The 13,448-nt window shown below is 42.5% G+C and overlaps 1 protein-coding gene across 2 annotated transcripts; it reads left to right on the forward strand.

Moving 5' to 3' along the window:
* Positions 1 to 1,640: 1,640 nt before the first annotated feature.
* wnt5a (wingless-type MMTV integration site family, member 5a) lies at positions 1,641 to 13,396 on the forward strand. 2 transcript variants are annotated; one of them, XM_085443071.1, is made up of 6 exons: positions 1,641 to 2,088; positions 2,536 to 2,699; positions 5,355 to 5,503; positions 7,988 to 8,235; positions 10,646 to 10,938; positions 11,520 to 13,396. In XM_085443071.1, exons 3-6 carry the CDS (start codon positions 5,367 to 5,369, stop codon positions 11,976 to 11,978), a joined length of 1,137 nt encoding a protein of 378 aa, XP_085299197.1. In that variant the 5' UTR covers positions 1,641 to 2,088; positions 2,536 to 2,699; positions 5,355 to 5,366; the 3' UTR covers positions 11,979 to 13,396. The 2 variants fall into 2 exon arrangements, with proteins under 2 accessions (XP_085299197.1, XP_085299196.1); XM_085443070.1 differs by having other exon boundaries at positions 1,641 to 2,699.
* The last annotated feature ends 52 nt before the right edge of the window (positions 13,397 to 13,448 follow it).

Here is a 13,448-nt window from a genome sequence, read left to right on the forward strand (position 1 = left end):
TGCTGATAAATGTGAGTGCAACGACGAGTATTTTTCACAAGTTTAAAGTTGCCCCCCCACTAATGGCATCTACAACAATAGTTTCTTGCACTGCCCGAGAAAGATTTTTTTTTCCTTTTTTTCGGTTTTCATGGTCGACCAATTCTCTCTCTCTCCCTCATAAACTCAGCCAGATGTTGCCCTTTTTTATCCTAGGGGGACTTGTGGGGAGGTAGGGGTAGTGAGGCATGGTGGTGCTGGGTAGTGGTGGGGGTGGCTAAGGATGTTTTAAAGTGTTCTCTGACACAGTCAGAAGTCTCCAGCATTCAACATGGTAACGCTGTGAGCCAAAATGCCCAGGACTCAATGCTGTCACAGCTATGAGGACACAACACTATTACAGTCCTACACTGTGTGAAAACAGCCAAAAACCTGTCTGGCAAAGATAAGCATTGTTAATATTAAGTCTCAATATATAATAAGATTCAGCTTTCAGTTACACAGTGTGTGGTGTTAAAACTTGATGGCTACTGTTAGATCACGTGGTGACTATGGGACTGGAATCTGTATGGCAGCTCTCACTGGTCCAAACAGGGCAACAGCTCTGAAGTCCATCACTGCAAGAAAGGACTCAGACCGTTCAAACACACAACCTTCATCTACCAGGGAACAGTGGTAACCACTGCACCGCCACGTATAAAACATGTAAAAATATAGCTTTGCATCGTACTAAGTAGCTCATTTGAAAGAAAATACAGCTTACACTTGGATTTTGTCCAAGTGCTGTAAAAAACGTCACAAAAAAAGTTAGCTGGGAGCCAAATCAGGCATTTTCCATCACATAATGTAAAGGAAAGGCAGCAGACCTGCGAGATTGATGGCACTTAATTAAGGCAACTACATCAGTGTAATCATCTCCCCTATCAGTTAAAAGCAAGTCTTTATTTTGGTCCACAGCCAGATGTACAGGTGACTGTCTCCCTGCATTAATTTTAGCATTGTTTCTTTCACTGACTGTTATCCTCTCTCTGTTTCCTCAAACCAGGTTCTGTCCATCGCAATTGAAAACTACACGTCTTTCACCCTTGAATGGCCTCATTGTGTACATACTGAGTAATCTACAGTGTGACACATTAAAAGGATTGAACACTTTACGCTCAGACTGTACTCCGTGAAAAATATCGAACTATAAGCTGACAGATTCCTGCAGCATGTTTTGAGATAACGTACCATAAAATAATAATTATTATGCCTGGGAGCTATTTCTAATGACTGTAATGCTCACGGCCACTTAGGTGATGAGAGCAGCCTGTATAAGCACATGATATGGACCTGCTTGTCTTGATTTTACTGAGTGGTAACTCGATCTGCTGCCAGTGAAAATCCAAACGCTGCTCTGGTATGGATAGGGTAATAGCCTCGGGTGCTTTATAAGTTTGTTTTAGGTAATAGAGACGCTTGTTTTGTAACAGCCTGTTCCGCCCTTCTCTCTCTCTCTCTCTCTCTCTCTCTCTCTCTCTCTCTCTCTCTCCTCAATTCCAACTACGTTGAAATTCCTTGGTTGTTGAAAGTTGGTGACTGGAGGAAGAAAAGAGGGATTTGAGGAGAAATGTGAAGCGCATGCGCCATGTGAAGGTTTTGCTCCGCGCATCAATGCAGCAATGTGCTAGTTTGAGAGAGGAGGCGACTGGGGAGCAGGTGAGAGAGAGAGAGAACGAGAGAGGGGAGAAGAGAAAAGAGGGAGGGATAGTTTTTTGCACTTCAACACAGACGGTGTGGGAGGACGACGCGCTTGGAGCTTCAGAAAAGCCGCTGTCGTTCACACGCTGTGCTCTTTTCCTCCCCCTGGCACCGTGCGCGCTCGCCAAGCCGCACTGTTTGGAGATAGTCCGCGCGGAAAGTTTTTGGAGCATAAAGTCTGGAGCCGATCAATTAATGTTTTTATTTATTTTTTTCGGTGAGGCGGATGAATGACTTGCTTTTTTGAGAGTGGAGACTTTTAATTCGAGTTGGGGAATTGTCTTGAGTCGTTTTTGTTTTTTTGCGCAGAATGGAAGGTAAATTGACAAGTCGTTTGTGGCGAGGATCACCGTGTGGATCTTTCCGCAGGTAAAACGCGCCGTGGCGTGAGCGTGTGATCTGCTGGAATTAATTGTCTTAACATTTTTACACGTCTTTTTTTCTTCTTCTTCTTGTGGTGTAGTTTAGCTGGATTCTGGGACAGTTTTCCACTTGGACAGACAAGTTTCATGCTGCTTTTAATTAGAAGCGAATCAACAGTTAGGTTTCCGCCAGTGGCGCTTTGGGTTGCCGTAGGTGGTTGTATTTGTTAATAGGTACCGCAAAGTCACGCACTGAATCGTGAAAGGAAAGGACTATTTCCACACACTGTCACTAGATACTTTATCCATCCCGCTGCTTACTACCAGACTTTAAGCTGTTAAGCGCACGGAGCGCTTGCACTGATTTTTTTTTTTTCTCTGTGTGCGTCAAACACTAAACCTGAAGAACTCTCAGCTTTGACTCCCTGAGTTGCACTTTGTTCATCCCAACCAGGCATATCCCAAGAGATTCCGGGGAAAACGAAAAAAAGAAACTCCGGTACTTGCCTTGAGTGCAGCGGAAAAGGAAATCTTAAATCACCTGGCCTGCACTGTGATTATTGGTTTGATATCGTCTGCAGAGAGTGGATTACGGCTTCTAACGGGCTGTGCTCCCCGGTGAGTAGTCTATACGTCTCCTAGTCGACTCAGTTTTCCACCTCAGCCACAGTTTATCTTAAAGAGTGGAAAATTTGTGTTTCAGTGGGATGTTTTTGAACTTGTACAGGCTCTGGATGTGGACAAAAGTGCTTGACAGATGTGATGTGTGAAACATGCGCCCACCCCCCATTCCTATGGCCTGACAGCCGTTTGGCACTTCGCTATTGTGCAAACATTACATAAAAAGCACAGTATTTGTTAGAAATGCATATGATTTCTGCTTAAAAGCTTTTTAACGAACAGTGTTCTATTGTTAAGTGAACAGGCAGTGTTCTCTGCTGCTCTCAACTCCTTGTACCTGGCTCCCTCTCCTGGTTTTGTGTAAACATCGGGGCAGACAGGGAAAAAACGCTCATCTTGTCCTGTTAGATACACACAATATTTCAGTCATTAATGAGTGTTTATATGTTTAAAATAGATGCATTTCTTTTTTTTACCTCATACATTTTTCTTTCTCATTCTCCACCAGCCCGCGCATCCACACAAAAGAAGCCTAGCGTAACTCGTTTTATTCACAGTCAGCATCTGTCGACTTTAAGATGCACGTCTGACTGTAAATATGTTGTTCTTTTGTTTTTTTTAAATAGACCGGTCCTTAAATTAAGCATAATACAACTTGACTTTGAGCACACACTGGCTTTCCTTCACATTTTTCACCGTTTATTGTTGCTGAAACTTTTAAAACACAATGAATCCGTTTAATGATATTTTAAATAGTTTTTCCAAGCGTTTTAACAACACGAGACCAGAACGGGGTAATATCTAGGCCCGGGTTTGAGGTATTCCCAGCTCTAGTCTTAAAAGGCAGACTTTTTTTCTGCCCCTCCTATGCGTGCTCTCTCGGTTTTAGTGCCATATCGCTCTTTGAAATACCCCCGAAATTAACTTTGACTGAAGTACTGCCTGCTGCTTTATCATTCTAGCTGAAATTTGTTCATTTAGCTAGATACCACTTTGACTGACAAAACTCTGCAGTATAGCCATCAGTCACCGGTCACGTCCTATGAATACCTCGCTCGGGTCAGATCGTTTCCAAGGGTCACTGAACGCAGGATTTGCTTAGCTTATAAAAAAATCATATTCACATTAATAAAGTTAGTTTGTGCCGTCGATGAAAACAAAATGTACTCTTCTTTGTTCTGAGTGGATGAAACTCAGATGTGAATTGTCAGATCAATGCGCGCACCTACCGTGTAGCTCCGTGACTCAATCTGCCAAATGAACCCTGTGAGTCACCACCGCTGTTCAGCTGCTCCTAGCAAACTGTTTTGCCAAAAATAATATTTAATTGATTATCAATAAATTACTAAAGTGTTTTAAAATATTTTAAAAAATCCACTTCCTTTCAGGCACAACTGCTCCAATTAGTGGTTTAAAATCAGTGTAAAACCGCCGCCCTCTGTGGATTATTGCTTTTAATTTATGTGGAGGAACTGCGAAGAACATAACTTCACCAACTATTACGAGGCAGCACACAAACCAAAAGCACGTGTTCGTGTGTGTATTGTGCGCGAGTGTGCGCGCGCGCTGGGTGAGTGATGGTGAACTTGGCCTTGTTTTTAATGAGTCTTAGGCAGGCCCGGGTCTCCACGACTCAACCCTGGAAAATAATGCAGCGTGACAAATTAGACTTGCTCTCGATCCCAAAAACTCACACACGAACAAGATGGAAGGCTGGCACATCGCTTTAACTCGCAAATTTAGGAGTAATTATTTGACCTAATTTTCTGCCAAAATGGCAACAAAGCTGTGCTGTTGTGCGCAGATAATTCACATTTTCTTTCTTTTTTTTTTTTTAAATTCTGTGCGGTTTTCTTTGCGCAAAAGCTGCGAAGTATCCGGTCATCATCCCCCCGCCACCCGGCTGCTGTCAGATCCATTTTCAATTAATAAGTAGAAAAATTAATCTTAATATAGGCTAAATATATAAGGAGATGTCCATTAGGCCTCTGTCAGATTACACGTTTAATCGCCACTTTTCGTAGTTACGAGAAATAGACTTTACTTTTTAATTGTTCCATCTTTTTAAAAACAAAACCCGCGTTTTTCTTATAATTAATTTAATTACCCACGATTAAAAAAATCGAATTAAAATTATTTGCTTTAAAAACAGTTTTATTATAGTTTTTCAAATAAACAAAACATTCTCAGCAAAAGAAAATACAGGCGGGTCTCCCAGAAATGTAAATAAAAGCGGAACTTGGAGCTACAGTTCTGTTTTATTTTTATTGGCTTAAAAAAAACAACCCCGGTCCTTTTCGTTAAAATGCGCTAATATTTGTTAAAAATAAGTTTAAATTAAATTGTCTAACTAGCGCTTCTCAGTCTCTCTGTGCCTTAAAGTGAAATGTCTGGAATGTGTCTTGCGGGGTTTCATAGTCATGTGTCTTCTCTGGCTGTGTGATTCACACTCTGATATGTTGCCAAATGACTGCTCTGCTGTGCAAGCAGTGATGGCTACAGGGATTTCATCACACACGCATGTAAATGAGATGTAAAATATACAGCAATCCAGCTGAAAGAACATTTTCTCTGCCCAAAGTTGTGCATGAGAAACAAACATCTAGTTAAGCAGGCAGACTGACAAGTATCCTGTTCTCTGTTCTCCTTCAGATCACTGGCAGTATGAACCTGGGGCTAGGCTGTGTGCGTCGGCCGATTTGCTGGCCCTTTGGCAGCGTGTTGGACTCCAGACACTGTGTCTTTGCCCTCACACTCCTCACTCTCCTCATGCAGGTGGTGGTGGAGGCCAACTCATGGTGGTATGCAATAATTTTCTTTCCATATGCCAGCAATTCTGTGAGTCTTAATTTGTTCAGTGTGCGCCTTTGAAGTGTGTTTACTTGTCATTCTCTTTTCTGTCATACGCTAATTTGTAAATAGGACAGCGGTGCCTAAAAAGACTCGGCAAAAAGTTACATATAGGTGATACTGACTGTTTTTTTTAAGTGTTTATTTGTTGAGGCCTGTATATGTGTGATCTATATGCCATACTCTGTGTATACCATCAGCTTTGCAAGAAAACTTTCTCTCCCTTACTTTCTTTTGCCAAACCAAAATTATGAACATCGCAAAAAAACATAGAATGCTGTGGTTTCCGAGTCTGCGTCCAAATATTTGCAAATACGGTGTGTGTGTGTGTGTGTGTGTGTGTGTGTGTGTGTGTGTGTGTGTGTGTGTGTGTGTGTGTATATCCTGCTTCCGTTAAAAGAGAAGTCTATATTTTCAACACACCTAGCACTTCTGATAGCTCTGTGTTTATACACTTGGTGAATATTTATTGTACCCAATCAGAGCTCCTGTTCAAGAACTTTGGACATTTAACCCAAAACTTCTTTGGAAAATAAAAATATTTTCTAGTGGAGCAAATCAGAGCAAATAGTGACATACTCTGCTGGTAGAGTTATAGAAAAATAACAATGTAAACAAATAATTGTAAAGATTTTATACAGATACAAACTAATTAAGCTAAGTAGGAAGCTACATTAAAGTTGAAACAGCTCAAATTAGTCCTGCAGCTGAGGACTCGCACATTACTACACAGCAGACCCTGGAAAGGATGTTCACACAGTGTGTGTCTGTCAGTTTCCTTTTCAAGAGGACGCACAGGTGTGAGTGATTTGGAGTGTTGGAGTTGTGAGCGCGCTCATTGCATGTTTGTGAGACAGCATCAGACTGCACTAGTGTGCATGATTTATTTTTCTTCTTCCCCCTTTCTACTGTGTGCCCGTTTGTGTATATCGGTGTATGTTTCTGCGTATTCCCTCTGTGTTTCCTTGCCGCTGAGTTTCCTTAGTCTATCAGGTTACACTAGGGGCTAATTGTCTCTCTCTGGGGGCTCTGAGATGGGCCACTCTAATTGTCCTGTGGCCTGGAACCAGATGCTCATACTGGTGTTTCCTCCTTCCTCACTCTCTCGCTCTGTTTTTGTGTTTCTCTTCCACAAAATTGAACGGAACAATTATTTTAGCTGAAATGATCTGGTGCTATAAGAAGTTACACGACTGCTGAATTTTACTCTTGCTCGGGTGAGCTGACATGAGGAAATGCACTTGAGAAAACCTATGAGAATTAATCATATCTGTGCTTTTATATATTTTTTTGTAGTAAGCTACACATTTCTTTTAAAACACACCGGCCTACATACCGGTGTATTTGGCCGACCACATAACTTAAAGTTAAGATGGAAAAAAATGCACATTTTGAAACACACATGGAAATCCTTATATAATTCAGTTTGGAAAAAAATGTCCTGTTTTAAAATAAATGAATTTGTATACCTTCATTGGACAAGTAACATCAAAAATAGGTGCAAAAAGCACAAACTATACAACAACATTGTGGAATGATATCAGAAGTTGTGAGATTGTTTTTTAAATTAATATAAAAATACTAAGGTGACTAAAAATGTCCAAGGGTCATTTAAAATATGTACATGTTATTGTTGTCGTCTTGTTTTTTCTTTAAGTCCTGCGGGTAGCATTTGATTGTGAGAGGAAGGCTGTTCCAGTTCACTGGAGCTCCCGCCACAAAAATCTCCCACTAACCTCGATCATGGAGCAGTTAAATGCAGTTGCCCAGAGGATTTCAGAGACCTAGCAGCACAGGGGCAGAGAACTTCTTAAATACACCCGGGAGCCACCGATGCGTGGCTTTATAGGCACATAAAGACCCTTAAACTCATTCCAAATTCACAGTTTTAGCCAGCGTAGGCAATCTAGTAGCATCAACTCTTTCCTTATAACAGCTTTGTCTCTTTTATTAATTAAAAATAATAATATAAAGAACTGTAAAAAAAATTGTTCAACTCAAAAGTGATTACAGTGGTCGCCGCAGTCAGCCACTGGATGCGGGAGCGTGAGCTTCCGTTTGTCGGACAATAGTGGTGTGTTTTTAAAACGTAGCCCTTTATTTCCTTCATGCATCTGTGTTTTACTTGCGTTTTCTTTCTTTTCCTTTATCTCCTGACTGCTCTTCCTCTCGTCCAAGCTTCACTCGCTGTATATTCTTGGCTCTAAATGACTTTCACATCGACTGTCCTCTGACATTAAGAGTGTACAGGGTTTTACTCCACCTAGGAACTAACTGCACCTCCATTTCACTGATTAACATAGTTCCATCATCAATGGAGAGAACCCAATCAAGTGAAATCAGCTGCTGATTGCAGTGTTGGCCCAACAACGTGGATGCATTTGTTTTAATGACACATGACTGAAAACACTGCACTGTGTGTCCCCTTCACGCAGGTCTCTGGCCATGAACCCTTTACTAATCCCAGAGGCCTACATCATCGGCGCCCAGCCTCTGTGCAGCCAGCTGGTGGGCCTGTCGCAGGGCCAGAAGAAACTGTGCCAGCTCTACCAGGACCACATGCAGTACATCGGTGAAGGTGCCAAGACAGGCATCAGAGAGTGCCAGTACCAGTTCAGACATCGGCGCTGGAACTGCAGCACGGTGGACAACTCCTCCGTTTTTGGACGGGTCATGCAAATAGGTAAGAGACACAGGCTGTATGACGTGCCGTATATTCTAAGAAACGCGTACACAAAGACACAGGAAACTAACAAAGATAACGCTTCATAACTGTACTCACCAGCATGTTGATATGCACATTTCCTGTATGTACCAGATATAACAGGGTTACTTAGATTTTTATATTTTATGTCTTTTTCTTTTCTTCTTTCTGAGTCACTGACCCTTTTTTATGTTTGTGAAAAGTGTGTGAAATGCATGAGGCTGCTGATGCTCAGCAGCTGTGTGGAGGGAATAGTTGGTGGGTGAGGTTGCTCGATAAATCACATGTGGCTTTGGCCTGCTAAACCAGCCCCCTGATATGGAGCAGGAGGGAGTCGGAGAATCTGCTTTCCCCCCTGATGAATGGGAGACAGTCTAATACACAAAGACACACATACACACGCAGACACACAAACTCTGGACTGTAGCTGACTCTGTGTATTTACAAGTAAGGGGAGTGCTACGAGTATATGGAGCGATAGATCACCACGTCAGAGATTACATTGTCTGTTTGTCTCTTATAGAAAGTTCAAGAGCTTTCCAGTCCCTAACATCAAGTCCTGTTCTTGGGTCCTCTCATTAAACACACATTGTTCCAGTTTTATTGGATGTTGGAGCAGCTTAGGATGCTAAATCTAAACGGGTCAGATCTTCCAGTTTTGGCCATTTTTCAAATTTATTTTTAGTTTGTCTTTAGTGTTTAGTTCAGCCAAATGAAACCAGTTGCAGACACTGGATGTGTGTGTTGTCCCACTAAGGAAATGTAATGAAATAAATTAAATTTTAAATGTAATGTTACCTTTTCTCTGGATGATCTACAGGACACATGGTCAGGAGTTTCTGTGGTGACTGTTTATTCAGAGAAGCGTTCCTCTTACTGTGTTTGCAGATGACTTTTCTAACGGGGACATTTTAAGGATAAGAGCTGAAACGGTTTGAATGGACATGTGTATGTCGCACCGTTTCACTCGTGTTGCTCGACCATTTAACGCGCTGTACTTCTTTGTGTAGCTTTTGACTCTGTTCTCGGTGATTCTGCCTGGCGTGTCTCTGGTCCTTACTCCCTTTCCACAAATTATTCTTCACAAGCAGCCGTTCTCCTCCCATTCCTCTTCTCCCTCCCACTTCCTCCCCAACAGTGATCCCATCTCAGTCCACCTTGGGCCATGTAAACATGTCCTCCCCTCTATAGCTGTCCATATGAAAGCCTGTCTTACTGTCTGCTGGCTTAGGACACTGCTGGTGATTTAAAGCATAGGTCCAGGGGGTGCCGGCGTGGCTGGGTTCAGACTCTTCCCTTGCATGGCTTGGCTAGCTCGAGGGTGGGGGACATTAGAAGGGCGGCAGCAGTGTGGGAGACGACAGTTTGTCTGTCTGCAGGCCCACCGTTAGGCCAGTACTCTCAGGCTGGATTAAAAGTTGTACTAACCTAATAAACCCCCCACCACGCTCTCTGATCACTAATGCTTCCAGCAGTATTTCCCACCTGGATCTTTCAGCCTCTCCAGGAGGTTTCTTTATTCATCTTTTCTTCCTTTTTGGAATATTAAGTGTGTTTCTTTTCTTATATTGCTTGTTTTGTTTCTTTTCCGTCTCTTTCTTGACTTATCGTTTCACTCGCCTTAGTTTCCCTCATCTCACTCTGTCCATATGTTATTGTCATTATAGCATAGTCTCTAAAGGTTTGCCCGAGCATGTATATGAGCTGTGCATTTTTATTGTGTAGCAGTCCTCGTCTTCAGTGTCAACACACGGCTTCATCGTTTGCTAGTCTGTTTCTTCTTTAGTTCTCTTGTGGCTTCGTACAGCGACAAAAACTGCTTATGTGCAATTTTCTGCCTTTTTTTTTTTTTCTTTAAATCTTCGCTCTATAGAGGAAATGTTGAGGGTAGAAACAGTTGGAATTAATGTACAGCGGCTCCAGAGTCACTCAGTCGTGACAGATTAACTAAAAGAACCGTTGTCACGTTCAATTTGGGTGAAATGGCAGAGACTTGTTAAGAAGGATCTCTGTCACTGGAGGGCGCCGTCTTCTCTCTGGCTGAAGCCCAATAACAGCAAACCAGATTCCACTGTTCAACATGTTGTTGATGACGACCCTGCAGCGCTTGGCTGAAGTGCTCTGTAATCTTAAGTGTATGGTGAATGCTGTCAAATGACATCACATCTCAAAGTGCCATACACACACACACACTTAAAGCAAACGATGGGGAGATCCACTGGCTACAGAAGACACGTGCATGCTTAACCTACAAAAATGAAAGCAGTGGATGGAGATCACTTTTCTTGTCTCATGGGTTGCAGTGTTTTTAAAATTGGGCAGCTTAAAACAAAATTTGGATCTCTACTCTTGTCTTGTTTCAAATGTCATGTGGTATTTGTATCTGCAGGCAGTCGAGAAACAGCATTCACGTATGCCATAAGTGCCGCCGGAGTGGTGAACGCCGTGAGCCGGGCCTGCAGAGAGGGTGAGCTTTCCAGCTGTGGGTGCAGTCGTGCTGCTCGCCCCAAAGATCTTCCCCGAGACTGGCTCTGGGGCGGCTGCGGAGACAACCTCAACTATGGCTACAGGTTCTCCAGGGAGTTTGTGGATGCCCGTGAGAGGGAGAAGAGCTTCCCCAAAGGCTCACACGAGAATGCACGGCTGTTGATGAATCTTCACAATAATGAGGCAGGACGGAGGGTAAGATGGCCGAGTCACATGCACGTGCACGCACAAATCTTTTATTCTTTTTTTAAAAACGAGCAGAGAGACGTGTATATACTTCACGCTTCAAAATTAGACCAACCAGAGCTTGAAAGGCTTTTTTTTGTTTGTTTGTTTTTTAAGTGAGATAGTCCAGTCCAGGTCAATCAGACAGGTTTCCACTGATCATCTGTGTAACAGCTCCATCTGCTCCCCTGAGGCTTTGATCTATGAAAAGATGGAGTCACTGCAGACAGCTCTGGAGTTTCTTTTCCTTTTAAAACATCTTGAAACCACCTCAAAGGAATCGTAATGCCAGATTGGCAGGCTGTACTCTTTCAAGGAGGACAAACGAGTGGACATCACTGCACCCTGGAGCACCCTGCACTTTCTGTCCTTTTTAGCAAAGTGATGCCTCATGAGATCAAGAGCAGCACATTATTCAAATATTTATACAGGCAGGGTGAATTTACAGCACGAAGCATGTGGTCAAGTTTCTTTTCTTTTTTCCGTTTTCTGAAGAATAATAATTATGCAACCTGTTGTTTTTGTTTCTCTCTGATCTTCTTCTTCTCAAGATTGTGTCAGACCTTGCCCACGTGTCCTGCAAGTGCCACGGAGTATCAGGTTCCTGCAGCCTGAAGACCTGCTGGCTGCAGCTGGCCGACTTCCGCAAGGTGGGCGATGCACTGAAGGAGAAGTATGACAGTGCCGTAGCCATGAAACTCAACTCGAGAGGAAAGCTGGTGCAGATGCACAGTAGGTTCAACCCTCCCACGAACCATGACCTGGTGTACATCGAGCAAAGTCCAGACTACTGCTTGAAGAACCAAAGCACAGGCTCTTTGGGCACAGTGGGGCGGCTTTGCAACAAGACCTCAGAGGGCATGGATGGGTGTGAGCTGATGTGCTGCGGCAGAGGTTATGACCAGTACAAGGCCCAGATAGTGGAGCGGTGCCACTGCAAGTTCCACTGGTGCTGCTACGTCAAGTGCAAGCGCTGCACCAAAGTCGTAGACCAATTTGTCTGCAAGTGAGAAGAAGAGTGTTGCCTGTGTGTATTTGCTTGCAGATAATGGGCATAAATCTGTGTGTATTCATGAGCAGAGGAGCTGAACACAGAGAGAATGGAAGAAAGAAACTATATAAATTATATTTATAGAGTTAAACAATTATGCCATTGCAAAAAGACTTAAAAAATCATGTCCTCAGAAACTGAGAGTATTGTGAAATATTTATTTTCAGATTGTAATGTTTTATTTTGGCCCGCTCATCAGCAGAAAACTTAAATCTTTCAAGTGCCTAAATCTGGCTGGAAATTTTATACCACGGTTCCTTTTAACTGTTTTTTGTTTTTTTGTTTTTTTTTGGGGGGGGGGGGGGTTTAAACCACAGAAAAAGCCATTTTTCTTGACTCCGTAGAGGAAATGGGTCACAACGTTTTAAATTGGACTGTGCCTTTCATAGATGAGTAAGGTTTAATTTTTGTGGCATAATTGACAAAAGGTCCTATTTTGTTGTTTGGAGAGCGACTATAAAGAGAACGTGTGCTGTAGTCTATGGATGTGTTTTTCAAGGGCCTGTTCCCAGACCAGCCTTCACATCGTTGCTGAAGTCTGCTTGTCCCCCTTCACACATACAGTAAGGAACACTGTCGGTTTGTACGAGTCCTTGGAGTACAATGGGCACAAGAAGAGGGCTATTTCGGGGATCGGGCCATTTTGACTAAGCTGTCCCTGATGCCTTAGAGTTCCCCAGGTGCTGCAACAAGCCCTCCATCATTATGCACTTTGATACAGAGGCTTAAACATGTCTGTACGTGTCTGTTCAGCTGTTATCGTTATATCAATATTATAGCCTTCAATGTTTCCATATTACTTCAAATTATCCATTTAACATTATTCTACAATACTTAACACGGTTTAAATATATATGGGCAATGTTGTGGTTACAGTGGAGAAATATTCTGTGTATATAGTACGTCTATCCAACAAACCAATCAGTAAACTGTATTTATTTTCCTAAAACAGATCCTCGTTTTAGCTTTCAGCAGAAAAGCATCATCTTCATAACAGACCAGTGATGAGGCAGGCATCCCAAAGTTCACTTTTTATACTAATTCTCACTAATGCGGCTCCTCACTGTTTTTGCAAAAGGGAAATGCACCTTATCGTCGTGGAACCAAGTCATGCTCGTGCTTGGCTTTACTCTTACACACATTGTATCACAGGTGTTCAGGTTACGATGCTGCCACAGGTTTCCAGTACCACTCACTTACCTTCTCACTGTCCCTGTGATGATTCTCGCTAGACAAACTATTTCTACCAATCCAACTATGTATATTTATAAGCTTGAGGTTTGTTAAACTTAATGTGCTATAGCAAATATTTTGTTATTTTTTACAAATTGGCTCAATGCTCTACTTTGTTTCAATAAATACCGAGTGTAAAACCAACGAGGAAGTATTTTACTCAGTCTTTAATGTTGTCTGTGCCTCCTTGAGTTTT

This window comes from Copadichromis virginalis, linkage group LG20 (genome assembly GCF_057382275.1).
Source record: "Copadichromis virginalis isolate Kocher_CV1m ecotype Utaka linkage group LG20, C_Virginalis_male_GT1.1, whole genome shotgun sequence".
Classification (NCBI taxonomy): domain Eukaryota; kingdom Metazoa; phylum Chordata; class Actinopteri; order Cichliformes; family Cichlidae; genus Copadichromis; species Copadichromis virginalis.